This window comes from Podarcis raffonei, chromosome 1 (assembly GCF_027172205.1).
Source record: "Podarcis raffonei isolate rPodRaf1 chromosome 1, rPodRaf1.pri, whole genome shotgun sequence".
Taxonomy (NCBI): Eukaryota; Metazoa; Chordata; class Lepidosauria; order Squamata; family Lacertidae; genus Podarcis; species Podarcis raffonei.
Window position 1 is genome coordinate 12,600,602 of NC_070602.1, and position 19,278 is coordinate 12,619,879.

At 42.9% G+C, this 19,278-nt stretch overlaps 1 protein-coding gene across 5 annotated transcripts in view; it reads left to right on the top strand.

Annotated features, from left to right (window-relative positions):
* Positions 1–17,065, top strand: part of CEP170B (centrosomal protein 170B) — an 89,306-nt gene extending 72,241 nt beyond the window's left edge. For 4 of the 5 annotated variants that reach the window (XM_053410519.1, XM_053410244.1, XM_053410366.1 and 1 more), the window contains 5 exons: positions 767–910; positions 2,290–2,378; positions 7,939–8,032; positions 8,912–8,963; positions 10,957–17,065. In XM_053410519.1, coding sequence (XP_053266494.1) covers positions 767–910; positions 2,290–2,378; positions 7,939–8,032; positions 8,912–8,963; positions 10,957–11,195 — 618 coding nt within the window. In that variant the 3' untranslated portion in view covers positions 11,196–17,065. The remainder of the gene's footprint in view (positions 1–766; positions 911–2,289; positions 2,379–7,938; positions 8,033–8,911; positions 8,964–10,956) is intronic. The other variant, XR_008332977.1, reaches the window with a different exon arrangement.
* Positions 17,066–19,278: the final 2,213 nt, after the last annotated feature.

Genomic DNA, 19,278 nt, shown 5'->3' on the forward strand with positions numbered 1-19,278 from the left:
TAACTGAGCAGTGAGCTGAATAGAAAAAGGTGTGCAGAATGCCTTGTGCTATTTTGATAGTGAAATTTTGACTAAACCTAATGGGGGCGTTGGGAAAAGGCCTCAAAATTTTGGAATGGCTAAGGCTGAAAAGACGCATGACATAGGAATGCTGTTGAAAGTGTTGCTGCATCAATAATCTGTTCTTCCCTACTCAACCTGTGATGGGACACCATCACATTATGAGTTTTTCTTGTGGTTGTAGCTGGTGTTGTCAAACTAGGGCAGGAAAACGGGCTGTGCGATGTCATTGGGTCACATGGAGGGTTTTCGTACGCATTAAAGAGGGAAAGAAGTAGAGGTGGGGTTGCCATTTCCAGACATTTCCCTGGGACACATGTAACATGTAGTTCGGCCTAGATGAAGCAGGGCATAGTGTTCACCTATGTCAGGCATGCCCAGAGTCTGTTTCGGGGGCTTAATCCTGCCCACCAGATGGTTTAATCCATCCCCTGTGGCAGTTTATTTTCAGGGGTAAAATCCCAAAAATACTCTCATAATTTTATAATTTTGGGGTAAAATTATAAAAAAGGTGAACAATTTCTATCCTATAAAAAAGGTTGTCAACTTTGGTCGGCCCTCATGGCCCTTCACTTCATTAAATCTGGCCCTCTTTGAAAAAAGTTTGGACATCACTGATCTATGTGCTTTACCCTACACTTTTATTCCTCTGTCCCGAACGGCGATATACAATAAATTCTCTCATCATTCGTTATGTATTTCAAAGCTGGTGCAGCACATACCAGAAGCAAGCCTGAACTACCAGAAGGTGCCTCCTGGCTCAACGGGATTCCACGATTATGACCAAAATATGAATGACAGCCGAGAAGAGGATCTCACAAGGAAAACAAGGATGAGAAACAGGGAAGAGGTAAGTTTTTGTCAAGTGTGCTCACAAGCCACACAGCGGATAGTTTAACACCAGGTTGTCAAAGCTGGCAGTTACAGGGCCGCCCACCTGTCAGTCACCTGACGTCGCATAGAGCACAGCTCTAGGCAAGCTGATCAGCTGATCCCCAGGGCATGTAGGGAAACTGGGCGTGGCTCAGGTCTTGCGTTCTAATCAGGCCCATGGACCTGGAGGTTTCCAACCGCTATTGTAGACAGTCGTTTGGGAGCAGCGCATTAGTGTTAAAAATGATAGCTCTTCAAAAATAAATGAATTGTGCCTCATTTATCAGCAGCTTGTTTTAATTCATGAATGGGGAATCTGTGACTTTCTAGATCCTGGATAATAATAATAATAATAATAATAATAATAATAATAATAATTTATTGTTTATACTCCGCCCATCTGGCTGGGTTTCCCCAGCCGCTCTGGGCGACTTCCAACAAAAGATTAAAAATACGTTAAAACATCAGTCATTAAAAACTTCCCTAAACAGGACTGCCTTCAGATGTCTTCTAAATGTCAGATAGCTGCTTATTTCCTTGACATCTGATGGGAGGGCGTTCCACAGGGCGGGTGCCACTACCGAGAAGACCCTCTGCCTGGTTCCCTGTAACCTCATTTCTCGCAGTGAGGGAACCTCCAGAAGGCCCTCAGAGCTGGACCTCAGTGTCCGGGCTGAACGATGGGAGTGGAGATGCTCCTTCAGGTATACCATCAAGCCCAGCCAACATGATCCAGTGGTCAGGGATCATGGTGGTTGCAATCTAGCATAATCTTGAAGGCCACAGGTTTCCTATCCCTGTTTCAGTTTAGCTGATCGAGCAGTAGCCTTTTTTGTGATTATTTTTTTAAATTGTTTTTAAAATCATGGAAGGACTTCAGGAAGCTTCAGCAGATTAAAACCAGCTTGTGTGGAAAAAGTACATTGGCTAGGATCCTATGAAGTTCTAAATGTATACACCAAGCTTCCCATGCAACCATTTGTATTCAGCCTATTGGCACTTATCATATCAGGTTATAATCTGCCAGTGAAGTTCTACAACAGCCTCTCTCAACCTGTGGGTCCCCAGATGTTGTTGAACTACAACTCCCATCACCCCTAGCTAGCAAGGCCAGAGCTCAGGGATGATGGGAGTTGTAGTCCAACAACATCTGGGGACTCACAGGTTGAGAACCGCTGTTCTACAAGAAGACCTGATCCCTTCTCTGTTGTCAGTAACACAAAACATTGTTTCCTTTGGGAAAACACCATGAATATATCCTCCAAATGCAGGGGTCTAATCCTGTTGTAGAATCACTTCTGATAAACACCAGCTTCTGCTGAACGAAATGTTGCTGTTTGTGGTGTTGCGTTTCAGGTAATCTTTGACAACTTGATGCTGAATCCAGTGTCCCAGTTATCCCACACCATCCGGGAACACACAGAGAACCTGGCGGAGAAAATGAAGTGAGTGGGTGCCCTCAGTCTAAACTTCACAGTGGTGAAGCTGTGGAGGAACCCTGTTGCACGCTACCTCAGGCTCCTGGTCTCAAGGAGATGACTGATTCAAATAGCAAGGTTTTTGCCGGCCAAGATCTGCACATTTCCCAAGGCCTGTTGGAGATAATGTACTGTATATTGACAGAGAAATGTGGACAATTCGAGAGTCAGTGTGGTGTGATGGTTAAGAGCAGTGGACTCGTAATCTGGTGAACCAGGTTCGCCTCCCCGCTCCTCCACATGCAGCTGCTGGGTGACCTTGGGCTAGTCACACTTCTCTGAAGTCTCTCAGCCCCACTCACCTCACAGAGTGTTTGTTGTGCAGGAGGAAGGGAAAGGAGATTGTTAGCTGCTTTGAGACTCCTTAGGGCAGTGATAAAGTGGGATATCAAATCCAAACTCCTCCTCCTCCGCCTCTTCTTCCTCTTCCTCTTCTTGAAATATTATGTGCACATTCTCCTCGAGGCCTTCTGAATGTGCACTGTAGCAGGTCGTTATACATGTCAATCCCTCCCTCTCTTTATAATACAGTTTCTGTGGGCTCATTTAGAAGCCTAAATTGGAACTGCTGCCTCCCTCCCAATGCCCCTGACTTCAGAATGCAGGGGAGCTCAGAGAACGGTCTTTGATAGAATCATAGAATTATAGAATTGGAAGGGACCCCAAGAGTCATCTAGTCCAAACCCTTGCAGTGCAGGATTCTCAATAGATCACACATGACAGGTGGCCATCCAACCTCTGATAAAAAACTTCCAAGGAAGAGGAGAGTCCACAACCTTGTTGAATGGTTTATTTAAATGTAAAGGTTCATCATTGTTGCACCCGATGTGTATGTCTTTAAGGGGCCAGAGCAAGGGCCAGAGTAAGATAATGAGACCCAGCTTTACAGCTGTGAAGCATAGCAGGTGCTGCTGAGTTGTATTTGATTAAGGTGTGTCAGCATTTGGGTGTAGTATATAAGGAGCAGCACCTAGCTCTCCCATTACCCTGGGGGATGGGTTGGTGGTTGGGTCTGGTTTGGTTGTTAATGTACTTAGTGTAAAAGGAGTTTTTGTTTTTCTTATTAAAACCTTGTTTAAGTTATTTTTGAGTCCTTTATTTTTTAATGCATGGTCTCCCCAGCAAGCTCTCTGCAGCGTTACTAAACTGCAAAAAGCCAACATCTTTGGTTATGGGCCCAGCTGCTGAGTGGATGACTGCATATTTTTGGACTCTGAGAAAGGTTTGAAAACTCCTTCTCCTGTTAGCGTAGTTCTGTGGGTCTGGAAGAGTTCCAGAATGGTTGACCGGGTTCCTGAAGCTGAGAAGGCTCTGGTCTTCCCACAGCTAACAGATGAGAACTATAGTTTATGGTCTTTTCGGGTGGAGGCGCTTTTGACCTCTAGAGAAGTATGGACCTATGTAACTGATGACCCTCCTGACCCTGTGACTAATGCTTGGTCGAAAGGAGATGCAAAAGCCAGGGCGATAATTAATTTGGCAGTCAGCGACCAGCAAGTAGTCTATATAAGAAATAAGAAAACTGCCAAAGAAATGTGGGACAGTCTTGCAGCAGTGCATGTTAGAAAAGAGTCAGCATCTGCATTGACGTTTTTCAAGCAGTTGTACCAGACGAAGTTGCAGCCTGGTGGTGATTTGGCAGCACACTTGAGACGTCTGGAGGCAATACGCGGCGAATTAATTCGAAGGGACATGGACATACCTGATATTCAGTATGTTTTTATCATTCTATGTTCCCTTAATGAGGACTTCGATGGTATAGCTAGCCAGATATCTGCTGTTCCACCAGCACAATTAACTGTGGAAGGGGTAACGGCAAGATTAATGGGCGAGTTGGATAGAAGGGAGGCTTGTGCCATAAGCACTCCTATTTCCAGAAAGAATGAGGAACGCCATATGCAAACCTGTGGTGATACAACTGCATTTAAAGCTGCAAAGCGTTGTTGGTTCTGCAATAAACAAGGACATTTTGCAAAGGACTGCAGATCCAAAAGAAAGCAAAGTACTCCCAAGCCTGTTTCTGTTCGTCAGTCACGGTTGTCAGCCCAGCAGCCGACATCGTATAGTAGAGACAGAAACGAGCCGCGAGTTTTCCATGCTAGGACAACAGATCGTAAAAGACTTAAACGTGCCAAGTGGAAGTCTTTTGTTGTGGACTCAGGAGCATCTCAGCATATTTGCAACGATCGAAGCTTGTTTATTTCTTTCGAAGAGGAAATTGGTAATGTACATTTAGCCAATTCACAAGTCTTGCAGTCGCTTGGCAGGGGTACTGTTAAACTTGACTCTTTAAACATTACAATAGCGAACTGCATTTACTGCCCTTCAGTGGACAATTTATTATCAGTAAGGTGTTTTGCTAGTCAAGGCATAACTGTGCGTTTCTTAAAGTCAATGTGTGAGTTTTTCGATGGGAACAAACGTCTATTATATGCCCGGGAATCTGATGGTTTATATAGACTGTATTTTCGCACTTACTCCCAATCGCCTATAAATTGCAGAGCAGCACAGTCAAGCCAGGGGTTGAGGAATGTAAGGCCTCATTCCGGGTGTGTCCACGAGGCACACAGAATTCTGGGACACCTGAATTTTGCTGATGTAATTAAGACAAAGAATATTGTTAATGGCCTCAACTTAAAACCATGTAAATTTTTTATGCAATGTCTATCCTGTTGCAAGAATAAGATTAAGGTTGCACGCAAGGGTAGGTGCTCAGATAGGAAAGTAAATGAGCCATTTGAGCGTGTACATTGTGATTTAGTTGGGCCACTCCCACCATCATTAGGAGGTTCTAAGTACTGGCTTACTCTGATAGACCAGTATAGTAGATATTGTTGGACTTATGCAATAGCTGAGAAGTCCCAAGCATTTGAGAAGTACAAAGTTTTTTGCAACTGGGTAAAAACTCACTTTAACAAACCAATTAAGAACCTGTTTTCTGACCGGGGCGGGGAATTTGTTTCTAAGGATTTTGAGAATTTCCTGGAAGCGCAGGGGACTACTCATGAGTTATCTTGCCCCCGAAGTCCCTGGCAAAATGGGCTTGTTGAAGTTGTGCAGCGTGACCTACAGGCAGGGGTTAAAACTTATCTGCACGATGCTAATCTGCCCAAAGACTTTTGGGCTGAAGCGCTCAATGCCTTTTGTTATGTTAGAAATCGCAGTTATCATTCTGGTTTAGATGTCACCCCCTATGAGAAGCTGTTTAAAAAACGCCCTAATCTGAAATACCTACGCATTTGGGGTTCAGATGTAATTATGCATTATCCCGCTAAGCAGAAATTGGGTGAACGTAGTGTCCAGGGAAAATTAATGGGCTACCAGCAGGGGGCGTACAGAATTTACATACCAGCAACTGGCAAATTTCATATTACCAGAAGCATGATACAAACTGTAAATTGGAATGGAGTTGCTGTCTTCCAAGATACTGATGGTATAGATAATACTGAGGAAGAAGAGGAAGAAGCAGCAGCAGCAGGAAATGGTGCTTCTGAATTAATGGAAAAAGACAAAAAGTCTGTTGAATCTGATTTGTTTGATGATTTAAAGTCACAGGCACCCGAGGGGAGGTTAGATTCTCTTGAGTTTTCTGACCGTGAGCTTAGCCTACAGGCATCTCTTCAATCTGACAATGATTTACAACCTGAAACTAGTGGTTCACTTAGTCCCATTAAGTCTGAGGAGTCTGACTCTCCTTCTGGACTAAGACGTTCAGATAGAAAGAGGCAGAAGCCACAACGTTTTGCAGATGAACATTTTAATACTGTGTATGCCAATAAGGCAGTTTTTGAGCCAAAAAGCTACAATGATGTTCAGAAATTACCTAAGCAACAAGCTGCAAATTGGTATAAAGCTATGAACTCTGAGATAGCTTCTTTAAAAGAGCATAACACTTGGTCTCTTGTACCACAAACCCCAGATATGAGACTTATTGATTCAAAATGGGTTTATAGAGTTAAAATGAATGACAAAAATGAAGTTGTAAGGTACAAAGATTAGTTGCTAGGGGTTTTCAACAAATTCCAGGCGAAGATTATGATTTGTGTTATTCACCAAGCGTAAAATATGAAACAGTTAAGCTTTTGTTAAAAGATGCATCACAATGTGGAAGAGTCCACTATGCAATGTTTCTCTGCTCTTAAGAGAGTGGTAATGTACCTTAAACACACCAAACATTATAGGTTGCAGTTTACAACATGTATTGACAAAGGTTTTGAAATTTTCTGCGATGCATCTCATGCAGTGGAACAAAATAATTGCAGGGGTGTGTCTGGTATGGTGTTTTGTTATAACGGTTGTCCATTTGAATGGAAGTCCCAGACACAAACCATTATTTGTCTTTCCACAACAGAGAGTGAATTATGTGCATGCGTTCAGGCCACTCGTGATGTAGAATGGTATCTGCAAGTATTTGCAGACCTACAGATGCAAGTAACACTACCAGTAAAAGTTTACCTTGATTCCCAGAGCGGACTTGCTATCCTGTGTTCAGAGACCAATACGCAGCGCACTAGAGTCTTACGGTTACGTTTGCAGTTTGTAAAGAAACTAATTGCTGACGAAATGATTGTATTTGAATATGTTCCAGGTGACAATCAAATTGCAGACATTTTTACTAAAGCACTTCCAAAGGTTACACATGAAAGACATGTACAAAGTATGCTTTATGTTTTTGTTCCACAATGATGAACCGCAGGGGAAATGTTGAATGGTTTATTTAAATGTAAAGGTTCATCATTGTTGCACCCGATGTGTATGTCTTTAAGGGGCCAGAGCAAGGGCCAGAGTAAGATAATGAGACCCAGCTTTACAGCTGTGAAGCATAGCAGGTGCTGCTGAGTTGTATTTGATTAAGGTGTGTCAGCATTTGGGTGTAGTATATAAGGAGCAGCACCTAGCTCTCCCATTACCCTGGGGGATGGGTTGGTGGTTGGGTCTGGTTTGGTTGTTAATGTACTTAGTGTAAAAGGAGTTTTTGTTTTTCTTATTAAAACCTTGTTTAAGTTATTTTTGAGTCCTTTATTTTTTAATGCATGGTCTCCCCAGCAAGCTCTCTGCGCTACTAAACTGCAAACAGCCAAGGGAGACCATTCCACTGGCAAACAGCTCTTAACCACCAGAAAGTTCTTCCTGATGTTTCATTGAAATCTCCTTTCTCGTAACTAAGGATGATCTTAATGCATCGACAGGCAGATATAGGAGGTAGAAATCTATAAGCCAGGGGTGGGGAAATCTGTGGTTGTCCAGTTGTTGCACTACAACTCCCATCACCCCCATCACCAGCTTGGGCCTGATGGGAATTTAATTTTTAATTTATTAAATGTGTAGACCATCCTTCACCCAAAGATCTCAGGGCGATTCACAACATACAAATACAAAAGAAGAAGATAAAATACATAATAAAAGAGAGAGAGTGGAGACCAAAAGGGCCACAGGTTCTCCACCCTAGTTTATTACTGTATTGGAGACAATTATTCCTGAGCGTGTTTCTTTTTTTGACAAAATATTGTCTTATGTTGTGTGTCAGAATTCTGTTCCAGAATACTGAGCGGACATGGGAGGAGATGGAGGCCAAGATTAACTCTGAAAATGAAGTGCCAATTCTAAAGACCTCAAACAAGGTGGGGAATATTTGCTCTGAACTGTGTGCTTGGTTTTACAAGAAGTCTTTGTCGATCTGCAACCCTTAGACTTACATGCGCAAACCTATCTTCCTTCTTTTATTTATTGATGGCACAGTTGAGATGAATGCAGGGCACTAGAATGAGTGCAAGGGGGGGGCATGATAGAGGTGTATAAAATTATGCGAGAACTCAGGGACAACCAGCAAAATGAAGCTGAATGGTTCAGGACAGACAGAAGAAAGCAATTTCTTAATGGAGCACATTGTTAAATTATGGAAAGTGCTTCCACTAGATGTAATAATAACCACCAACTTGAGTGACTTCATAAGAGGATTATGCCTCTGATTATCAGTTACTGGAAATCACAATTGGAGAAAGTGCTGTCACTTTCAAGATCTTCCCCTAAGCATCTTTTCAGCCACTGAGAATATGATGTTGGACTAGGCAGCCTCTTCTTCTGTTACGTTCATTGAAATGTGCATCTGAAGCGGAAATCTCAAAACTTGGCTCGTTACAGATTTTGGTTCTTAATTTTGTCTCCTTTTTTCACACTTCTTTTTTCCCGAAAGGGCACCGGTACATGGCTGCTCTTAAATGTCAGCAGCAATATCTGCACATTTGTAAGGTCAAAATATTGAGTTTTACTACTACTAGAGGGTGGGTGGGGTGAAGCTTTCAAAAACCAAACGTAACTTTAAAAACCTTTAAATAGAAAAAAAATAGAGGCAAATTTAGAAACTTTGCCCCAGTTTATATTTTAATATGGGAAGTTGAACAGATCTGGAGCTAAACAGAAATTGCTTTCACTGATAGAATAAACGCGTTCTCAGTCCCTTGAGCGTTTGAATTACTAAACATATCGTTCTTTATTACTAGGAAATCAGCTCAATTTTGAAGGAGCTCCGCAGAGTCCAGAAACAACTAGAAGGTTTGCCTTATTTTGACTTCCCTGTTTCTCTTTGATTTGCGTTAAATGCAGTTTATTGTTAAATGCAGTTTATCTACACTGACCTTTTTAAACGTCATTAGAGCGATATTGCCTATGCCGTTCTAAAACATTACAGGGCATACTGCAAAAATTACATTTATTACTTTATCGTTATTCCTCTGTAACAGCAGTTCCCCTTACTGCCTGGTTCCTGGTTGCTCTGCAGCGCCCTCTGGTGTCACATTTGTTGTTGTTGTTGTTTAGTCGTGTCCGACTCTTCGTGACCCCATGGACCAGAGCACGCCAGGCACCTCTGTCCTCCACTGCCTCCCGCAGTTTGGTCAAACTCATGCTGGTAACCTCGAAAACACTATCCAACCATCTCGTCCTCTGTCGCCCCCTTCTCCTTGTGCCCTCCATCTTTCCCAACATCAGGGTCTTCTCCAGGTAGTCTTCTCTTTTCATGAGGTGGCCAAAGTACTGGAGCCTCAGCTTCACAATCTGTCCTTCCAGTGAGCACTCAGGGCTGATTTCCTTCAGAACGGAGAGGTTTGATCTTCTTGCAGTGTCACATTTACTAACGCCTTATTAACCTTCTTAGCAAAACGTAATGTGACCCTTACCTTTTGAAAATCATCCCTTAACTCTTTCTTAACATTATAAACCATGAGTGTAGATCCAACCACAGATAAAAGGGAAAGAAGAACATATGTATGTTTCTGAGCATAATTCAAAGTGTTGGTACTGACCTTTAAAGGCCTAAATGGCCTCGGTCCAGTATACCTGAAGGACCGTCTCCACCCCCATCGTTTAGCCCAGACACTGAGGTCCAGCTCCGAGGGCCTTCTAGTGGTTCCCTCACTGCGAGAAGCAAAGTTACAGGGAACCAGGCAGAGGGTCTTCTCGGAAGTGGCGTCCACTCTGTGGAACGCTCTCCCATCAGATGTCAAGGAAATAAACAACTATCTGACTTTTAGAAGACATCTGAAGGCAGCCCTGGTTAGAGAATTTTTTAATGTTTGAAGTTTTAATGTTTTTTATTTATTATTATCATTAATATTTTGTTGGGAGCCGCCCAGAGGGGCTGGGGAAACCCATCAGAGCACTCCTGACATATGGTTGTCAAGCCTCTGCTTAAAGACCTCCAAAGAAGGAGACTCCACCACACTCCTTGGCAGCAAATTCCACTGTCGAACAGCTCTTACTGTCAGGAAGTTCTTCCTAGTGTTTAGGTGGAATCTTCTTTCCTGCAGTTTGAATCCATTGCTCCATGTCCGCTTCTCTGGAGCAGCAGAAAACAACCTTTCTCCCTCCTCTATGTGACATCCTTTTATGTATTTGAACATGGCTATCATATCACCCCTTAACCTCCTTTTCTCCAGGCTAAACATGCCCAGCTCCCTTAGCCGTTCCTCATAAGGCATCATTTCCAGGCCTTTGACCATTTTGGTTGCCCTCCTCTGGACACGTTCCAGTTTGTCAGTGTCCTTCTTGAACTGTGGCGCCCAGAACTGGACACAGTACTCCAGGTGAGGTCTGACCAGAGCAGAATACAGTGGCACTATTACTTCCCTTGATCTAGATGCTATACTCCTATTGATGCAGCCCAGAATTGCATTGGCTTTTTTAGCTGCCGCGTCACACTGTTGGCTCATGTCAAGTTTGTGGTCAACCAAGACTCCTAGATCCTTTATACCCTGCCCGTCTGGTTGGGCCACCCCAGCCACTCTGGGTGGCTCCCAACAGAATAATAATAATAATAATAATAATAATAATAAATGTGATAAAACAGATAATACTTAACAAACAAAATAAAATAGGAGACTTTGATCTGCTTGGCTGCCAGCCATCAAGTGTGAAGTAACTGGGTGTTAGCGTTGAGTGGGGAGAGAGAGAGAGAGAGAGAGAGAGAGAGAGAGAGAAGGAATGAAAATGTGTAGCCCTATAAATCCATCTTAAGTCTGACTTGGCTTTCTCCCCCTCTTTTCTGCAGTTATAAATGCCATCATTGACCCAAGTGGAAACTTGGATGTGCTCGCCAATAACAAAATGTCTTCTGCTACAACACAGTCTGTGGCGGCTAAAATCAGGACTGCTAACAACATTTCCGGGTCCATGTTGGAGGCGTTGTCTCCTGTCAAGAAGAGAAATTATGTGCAGAAATCAAACTTTGGCTCTGCTAGCCTGCAGGATGCTACGTTTGTTCCGGATGGGGAGAAATACGTGATCTAGCAAGAAAGTTTTCTGTCGCTTTTCCTCTTGTATGTAATTTGCCGTGGTGTTAGTATTGTGTACGAGTGGTTGTGGGCAAGTCCGTGTGGAGCAGTTGTTTAGATTGCTAACACATTGCACAAAAGAAAAGGAAAAGAAAAGGTACAATCTCTGCTGTGTGAGCATGAGTGGCAGGCCTGTGTATACGCCTTTTGGAAGGGGGGGAAATGGACTAGCACTGTGGAACAGCACATACTCAGCACAGAGGCAGACTCTGGGTTTTTTTTTTAACAGAAAGCAAGTGATGCATAATTTCTCCAATGTGCCATAGCAAACAGGCTTTGCGTATTCTTCACTCTGTACTGCCGAAGCTCTGATATGTTATTGTATTTAGCCTGTTTATAGCTGTCTGTTTTAGTTGTATAGAGGCTCCATTTTGAAAATGTACCTTTTGGGGGCACTGGCTGGCTGTTGCTGTATATTTAATTTTAAATACAAATCGTTAAATGGTTCAGCCAAAACTGATTCCCCCCCACCTCTCATGCTTGTCAGCTGAGCAATGCACCGTGGAAGTCTTTTTTTTCCCCTTTTCCTTTCAGAGATCCAAGAGCAGTTAATTTGCAAACATCTCCAAAAAGGAAACCAAGATGACATTGAATCATTCCGCTTCCAATCACACAGCTTTTGCGATTCCTCTGGGAATGAGTAATAAAGAGTACAGATGATGGAGAGGCCGTGATTAAGTTCGCATTTTTGATTCCCTTATTGTAATCAGTAAAAGAGAGAGGGTGGGGGGAGAAATTCAGGTGCAGAGGAGGCGGCAAATTAGTCACAAGGTCAGGATTTTGTATAGTGAAGTTGCCAAATTTGTACTATTACATGGCAGTTGTTTCATAACTAAGTTTTCGGGTGGTCAAAATGTGTTTTTAATGCAGTCCACAAAGTCTCCTGTTTACGGCATAGAATTCTGAAGGGGCTAAAGAATTGAGTATTCCATGTGTGAGCAATTAAGATTTTGATCATAACTCACTATCCTGTGCTTCTAAACCTCATTGACATGCGTAGGAAGTTTAAGAGTGTAAGGGTTGAGCTGCTTTTTGCACTCACGGGAATCCTGTCTTGAGCCTCGTTCCTCACCCTGCGAGGCATGCTAAATGGAGGCCTCCTTAATAGAGCTTGAGGGGTGCAAATTGAGGATTGTCTTGTGCTGCTTCCAACTTCCTTGGGGGCTCTCATGCAGCTCTGTTGAGCCAGCAAGACCCTGGGCTACTCTTTTGTGCTCTAGGAAATGGCCAGCTTGTCAATCATTTGGCAGCTTGTCAATCACCGATCGCAGGCACGGCACCTTCTGCAATACCCCAAAATGCAGGCTGGCAATAATAAAAGTTGCCGCAAATCGTGGTGAGATTCCAATTTTGTACTGCCTTACGTTGATCGCATGAATGTGGATTTCGGGAGTCCGTCTTAGAAGCATCCCACCTGGAGTTTCCATAGGTGGGTTCAGAGTTCACCCTCGTGTTGTCTCTGTTACCTTATTTGGTCCCATTTTGTATGTTGTGTCAAGCATTCCTACCAATATGAATGGAGAATTTGAGCTGGCAAATCCGGACAAACTAATGGTGAATGTATTGCTCTCGCTCTCCTCCTGCAACACGCACAAACAGCTGAAACCTCAGTTTACTTCAAGCACTATGGCCAGCCTGTCACTGTTGAATCCAGATATGTGAGCTCTTCTGGCTAGTAAGAATTAAGTGAGTGAAGTGGCTGGCTTTTAAATACAGTATTATTGAAATGATCTTAATACTTCCACCAATACAATCTCGGATAAGGCCAAGGATAGTTTTGCAGCAATTCTGAGGTGTATGCTAATAAAAACACAATTTTTAAAATAATAATAATAATTTTAAAAAATCATTATTTCCCACTCCTACTTGCCAAATTAGTGCTTGCTGACTGGGAGGGGGCTGCACTTATTGAGATGCCAGTGAATTTTTTTTCTATTACAATATTCCTCTTTTGCCTAAGTAGCTAAAAAAATAAAATAAGGAACGTGCGTCTTTATTGTGAAAAAGACAGTACTGAACTAGCTTGGTCTTTCCCAACCCAATGCTCTGCAGACATTTTGTGTTACAACTCCTGGGGGTTGATGGGTGTTGTAGGCTAAAACATCTGGAAGGCTGGGGAAGGCTAAGCTAGGTGGACTAATGATGCAAACCAGCACCATCTATGATTTCTGGTGGTAGAAAGCTAATTCTTTTTAGAACTGACTTCTGTAGTCTTGGGTTCTCCCCCAGTTATGTATACTTAACCCCCATCTCTTATGGGACTTATGTGGGTAAGGAGAGAAGACAGGAAATCTAAGCAATTGCAGTTAGAACATCTTGGGCATTTGCAAAGAGGTAATGCTCTTTATCCTAACGACTGTTTGCTAGGTTACTTTGTTGTGTTGCTTGGTTAACAAACAGGTTATCTGCATGGCCCTGGCAGTTGACAAGGAGAATTTCACTACTCCCCGGTCTGGTTGGGTTCCTGACAAGGTGCAAATGTAGAGTCAAATTCCCTTCATCACTTGCCAGAGTGATACAGAGGACTGTACATACAGCCCTGCAATAGCTATTTATGAAGCAGTAGGTTTCATGTATTCATCCTAAGTCTGTGAAATTGTACGCAAAATGTCTTAACGCTGCCGGGGTAGATCTCGTGTCCATCTTTTTGAAAATGAATGAAACTGAATGATTTTCTGGGGGAGGGGCGCTGTTAGTCTGATGATCCCCAGTTGCTGTAGATGGGGGTTAGGAAAGGGGGTTGTGGTGGTTGTTGTTATAGGTGGGAACCTACTGGTAATGTGGGCCTGGGGATAGTGGCTGTATTCAGTAGAGAAGATGGCTAGTCTATTAAATGGAATTTGTTTAAAACAATGCTATAAGATGGCAGGAGGCAAAGTGGTCTGGCAAGTGAACAACATATGCAGCCTCCCTGTGTTTCTCTAACGGCTTGTGGAAGACCCATGATGTCTAACTGGTTTTAGTTTTATGGCATGTGTCTTTCTTAGATCAGTTGGTTGTGTAACTTAGAATAACAAATGCTGCCATTGCTGTAGAGACACAGCAGTAAAGGTTTCCAAAGCTCTTTCTATTTACAGAAGGACCCAGCAAGTTACACATTCAGTTATATAGGTCAAATCCACACCATACATTTAAAGGGCATGGGTTTCCGCGAAAGATTCTTGGGAACTGTAGTTTTAGCCTTTCCAGAGGTACGATTCCCATCAAACTGCAGTTCCCAGGATTCTTTGGGAGAAGCCATGTGCTTTGAATATATGGTGTGGATCGGACCTTCAGTTCCACATGGGGTGTGTGTGTTTGCCAACTCAGCTTAGGGTGCATCCAGCCACGTTGAGGAGATGTCAACTGTTGATCTCGGCATGTGGTCAGCCGATTTGTTCCTGTCTGTGAAATCAGTAAACCACATGGGAATGGTGGAGCACATCAAATTCACCTAAAGACCTACTTCAGACTGGGTTGTCCCACAAGAGGTTGAGAAGAGGCTGTAACCTGGCCAATGCTTGTCTGTATCCACTTGGTTTTTTAGGCTGAGATATTATTTTTTTTGCCTCCCCCTTGATCAAGTTATTCAGTAATATATTCCAGGACATTATTCCAGGACTTTGAAGTAATAAGCAAACCCAGAGGAGGTGGCTGGATCACACAACCGTATCACTTCCCCAGTTCTTCCCCATGATGAAACAGAGATGCAACACAACTCTTGTGTTTGCCAACACCAAGTCTAAATGTGATTCTCTCTTAATATAATGCTGTAATTTTTTTTTAACATAGGCTGAGTTTGAACAAGCTTAGAACACTCATAGGGAAGGAGAATAGTATCTGCCAACTTCTTGGATATTCCCACATAGGTTGTAATGCTTTCATAGGGTCTACAGATGTAGACCCAAACTACACTGTAGTTTACCTTTTTTTAAAAAATAAATAAATCTGGGCAGTGGTCCTGTCATTCAGGTCTAAATGTGAGGTATTTTTTTGTGCACACATGCTAGGCAGATACTACATTTACATGTGGATATTCTCTTGACTCTAGCATCTGGGTGGCAAAGGGTGATCCAGTCTGTTTTCCTACTGCACATTGCATTGCAGGTTAATCAAAACAGGGCCTGCAGTCTGGGCTGTATTAAATTGTCACATGTAGTTATGCCAAAGAGGAAACCTTATGACTCTAAACTCTGTCCAGCTTTGGGTCCCTCTGACATATACATACACAAATCCCCAGTTTTATGCTGCATACTCTTTCTTAACTCTTTGTCCTGATACTTCTTGTGTAGTCCAGATCCTATTTACTTTAGGGTTTCAACTTTTGTGGTTTCTTTCTTTCCTAGAGTGCCTCGGGATTAATCCATTGGCTCAATGACCCCTTCCTGTTTTCACATGTATTGTCATGCTCTGTTTTTTTCTTCTTCAAATGTTTATGCTAAACATCTATCTTTGGCTCGTAAGTTTTCAGAGAAATAAAAAGCCCATATCCCGTTGAAATTAAGTGGTGAGGTGGGTATCAGTTTGCCTCAGGATTCTTTCTGAAAACTGAGCTTGGTCCTATATGTTGGGAGCGGGGAGTGAGTTTTATTTTGGGTATGTTAACATGTTACATTCTTGTTGTTCATAATGATGGAATGGATGTATATATCTGAGAGCGAAAGAGTGAGCGCACCTGGTTGCATTGAGCATATAATGTGCAGCCTGTCACTCTCATGCTGCTGATGACGACAAAGCTGAATTAAGTGGCAATTCGCAGGACCATTTTTAACCAGGTCAAAGTCTTTGCAAAAGTTCGAAACACTCTCTTCCAACAATTCGGCATGTGCCTAGATGATGAGCCCAAGATGTTTGAGATTCACTCACCCTGCAGGGTTCTACCCCCACCCCTAAATTCTGGAGCTTTGTTCACAGGTTCAGTGACCAAACATGTCCATTGGGGGGAGGTTGGAAGTGGAATTGGCTTGTGTTGATGAACCTGAGAGAACTTGACCTGCAAATCAGCTGGGGCGTGGGGAATCTTCACACATTACAGGCAAAATAAGGTTTGTCACGGGAGCGTGCACTGATTGTATTAGCATGTTAGACCTATTCTCCTCTTTTCCTCTCACACACACTTTGTTATTTTGGGATGCACTTAACAGGTCTTAGGTGTACACCTAAAACCCATAATGTGTGAATGGCCCCCGACTCATCCTTCAATGAGTTAAAGAAAACGTTTACAGATTACCTACTTTAAAGATAAAAGTGTATGAGTGCATAGATGCTACTGATATTGGTAAACTGATGCGAGGTCTTTCTCTTTTATTTTGAATCCAGCAAATGTATACATTGCAGCTGTAAAATGTACATTAACTACCTGTTCACTTTCTGATGTGCCCCTTGCTGAATTGTGCCTAACTATATGCTGTTGTTATGCTGCTGAAATAATTTTCTGCTGTTCAGAAACACACACAAACTGTTCATGGAGTCATTCATTCCATCTGCATGCGACACAAATGCAACCTGGCCTGTATAGCAGAAATTCAACTTTGTATAATTCAAAACTGTTTCAGTGACTTGTCTTTTCTTTCGTTTCCACACCCTCTCTTGAAATACTCTGTATAATTTTAATCTGGAATACCCCCGTCAATTCGTACATAGTGGGGCATTTCCCATCCTCCCTTATTTTTTCTTTTTTAAAAATAAAATAAAATATGGTAATTTATTTCATTTGGTTGATAGGCAACTTATCTGTATATTTTTGTTCCAAGGTGATGTTGTGGATGTCTTTAAAAACAAAATAAATTGTTATTTTATATAATTTTATCATAAATTTGCTATAATAAATCATTCTTTTTTGTTTTCCACGAGAGGTTTTCTTTCATCTCCAAAAATATCTTTTCTCAAGTCCTTTCAAGAGTTAATTTTAATAAATTAAATACAGTGAAATACAGTGGTACCTCAGGTTAAGAACAATTTGTTCCGGAGGTCCATTCTTAACCTGAAACTGTTCTTAGCCTGAAGCACCACTTTAGCTAATGGGGCCTCCCGCTGTTACCGCGCCGCCGCCACACAATTTCTGTTCTCATCCTGAAGCAAAGTTCTTAACCCGAGGTAATATTTCTGGGTTAGCGGAGTCTGTAACCTGAAGCGTATGTAACCTGAAGCGTTTGTAACCCGAGGTACCACTGTAAACGTCAGGGAAAGGGTGAAAAAGGGAAAAAAATATATACACCTCATTTTTGGGAGCGCAGCCAACCTGGATCAAATGTAAATTTGGGGGAAGGCTTAGATGACTATGATGGCTAGTGGCCTTATCCTTTGATACAAGAGTGGAGAACCTCAGGTTCAGGGAACAAGCACAGTACTCCAGGCCTCCCTAACTGGTCCCCAGGGCTTTCTCTAAGCTTTGCATCCTCTCCCCCAAGCTGCCACACTCCTGACTGGCCCTGCTCCACAACCTTGAGGGCTTCCCAAGAGGAAGGTTGCAGAATTATGATGAAGTTGGGGGATGAAAAGCAATGGATGGGGGAGCAAAAAATCAGTTTGAAGAGGACAGAGCATGCTCAGTGTTCACATGTCGATGGGGCGGGGCAGGGGAGGCAATCCGAGGGTGAGGCAGAATGGAATGGAGTGTTCTTGAAAGGGATGGATGGCTGGGACCCTGAACAGAAGAAGTATCCCACATTTTGTTGCAGGTCCTACTTGTTGAACTCTTCCCCCTGACTACTGTAATCTCCTTTCTAGCCTTCTATTGTGTCATTTCTATTCATCACCCTGCTGCCCGATTCCTTCCCCACTCCTTAAACTCCTACACTGGCTTTATGCTCTCTTCCAGATCGAGCACGGATTTGGGATCTTGCTGAAAACCAGCTTTTGCTAGACGGCGTCAAACGTGGGCACTGCAAAGGGGTGCCTCAAGAGGCAAATTATGTCCTCCCGACCGCCCTCTGTTTGTGCAAAGTGCTATGACATGCTTGTGGTGTTTATTCTCATCCCACAAAGTACTCTGGCAAGCAGGTTTTTGCAGCCTTTCAGAAACCTGCTCAAAATAATATACTGTATTTTAATATTTTGTTGGAAGCCGCCCAGGCTGGCTGGGGAAGCCCGGCCAGATGGGCGGGGTATAAATAAATTATTATTATTATTATTATTATTATTATTATTATTATTATTATTACCTGTTTGACCAGAGATGACAATAGTATATACACTTAAGGGGAGTGATGCCTCTACAATGCTCCTGACATTTTTGGAGAGATTTAATGCAAAACTATTCACTTCTTGAGGCAGTGTGTGTAGCACAGATAGCCACAGATAGATAGTCTCTATTATTCAAATCTAGCAGCTGTGAAATTCTGGTTTGAAAGGGGAAGTTCCACTTGTGGCACTGTGGGGGAGGAAAAGCAACACGCACGGCTTGTGGCCAATTGATGAAACCCCGCTCAAATAGTAGCAGAGTGTTACTTCCTCCTCTGAAGGAGGTAGAAAGACTTCTAGCTGGAACGACCTAAGACGGTGAGCATTTTTGAATGATTCGGAGACAATTGGTCACTGATTACTTAAATGCATTAGTGAAGGTAAGAGATGGTTTGAGTTGGGGTGCTCAGTAACAGAGGGCATGTCTTTGTGTGCAGAAAATCAGTCCCTAGTAACTCCTCTTAATGAAGGGGGTCTTACACAGCAGGTCCTGGGAAAGACCCCCAACATGAGACCTTGGAGAATTGTTGCCAGCTGAGGTAGATCTGGTGGAGAACCTGTGGTGTGTTGAACCTTGCAGAGGTTGCTGGATTCCAGCTGCCATTGTCCTTGAACATTGGTCATATTGTCTGTGGGCTGATGGGTCTTGGGGTCCAACAGCACCTGGACAACCACAGGTCCCCCATCCCTGGGCTAAATGGAGCAACTATCTGACTCTGCATAAGGCAATTTCATCTGAAGTAGACTTTCTGGGAGCACTGAAGCCATTCACTCTATTTCCTCCAGTTCCTTGCCATGCGTTTCTGTGTTATAGATCATGAAACACTCCCCGATGAACGCACTGAGGACAAACAGGCCCTTTTGTTTGAAATCGCACC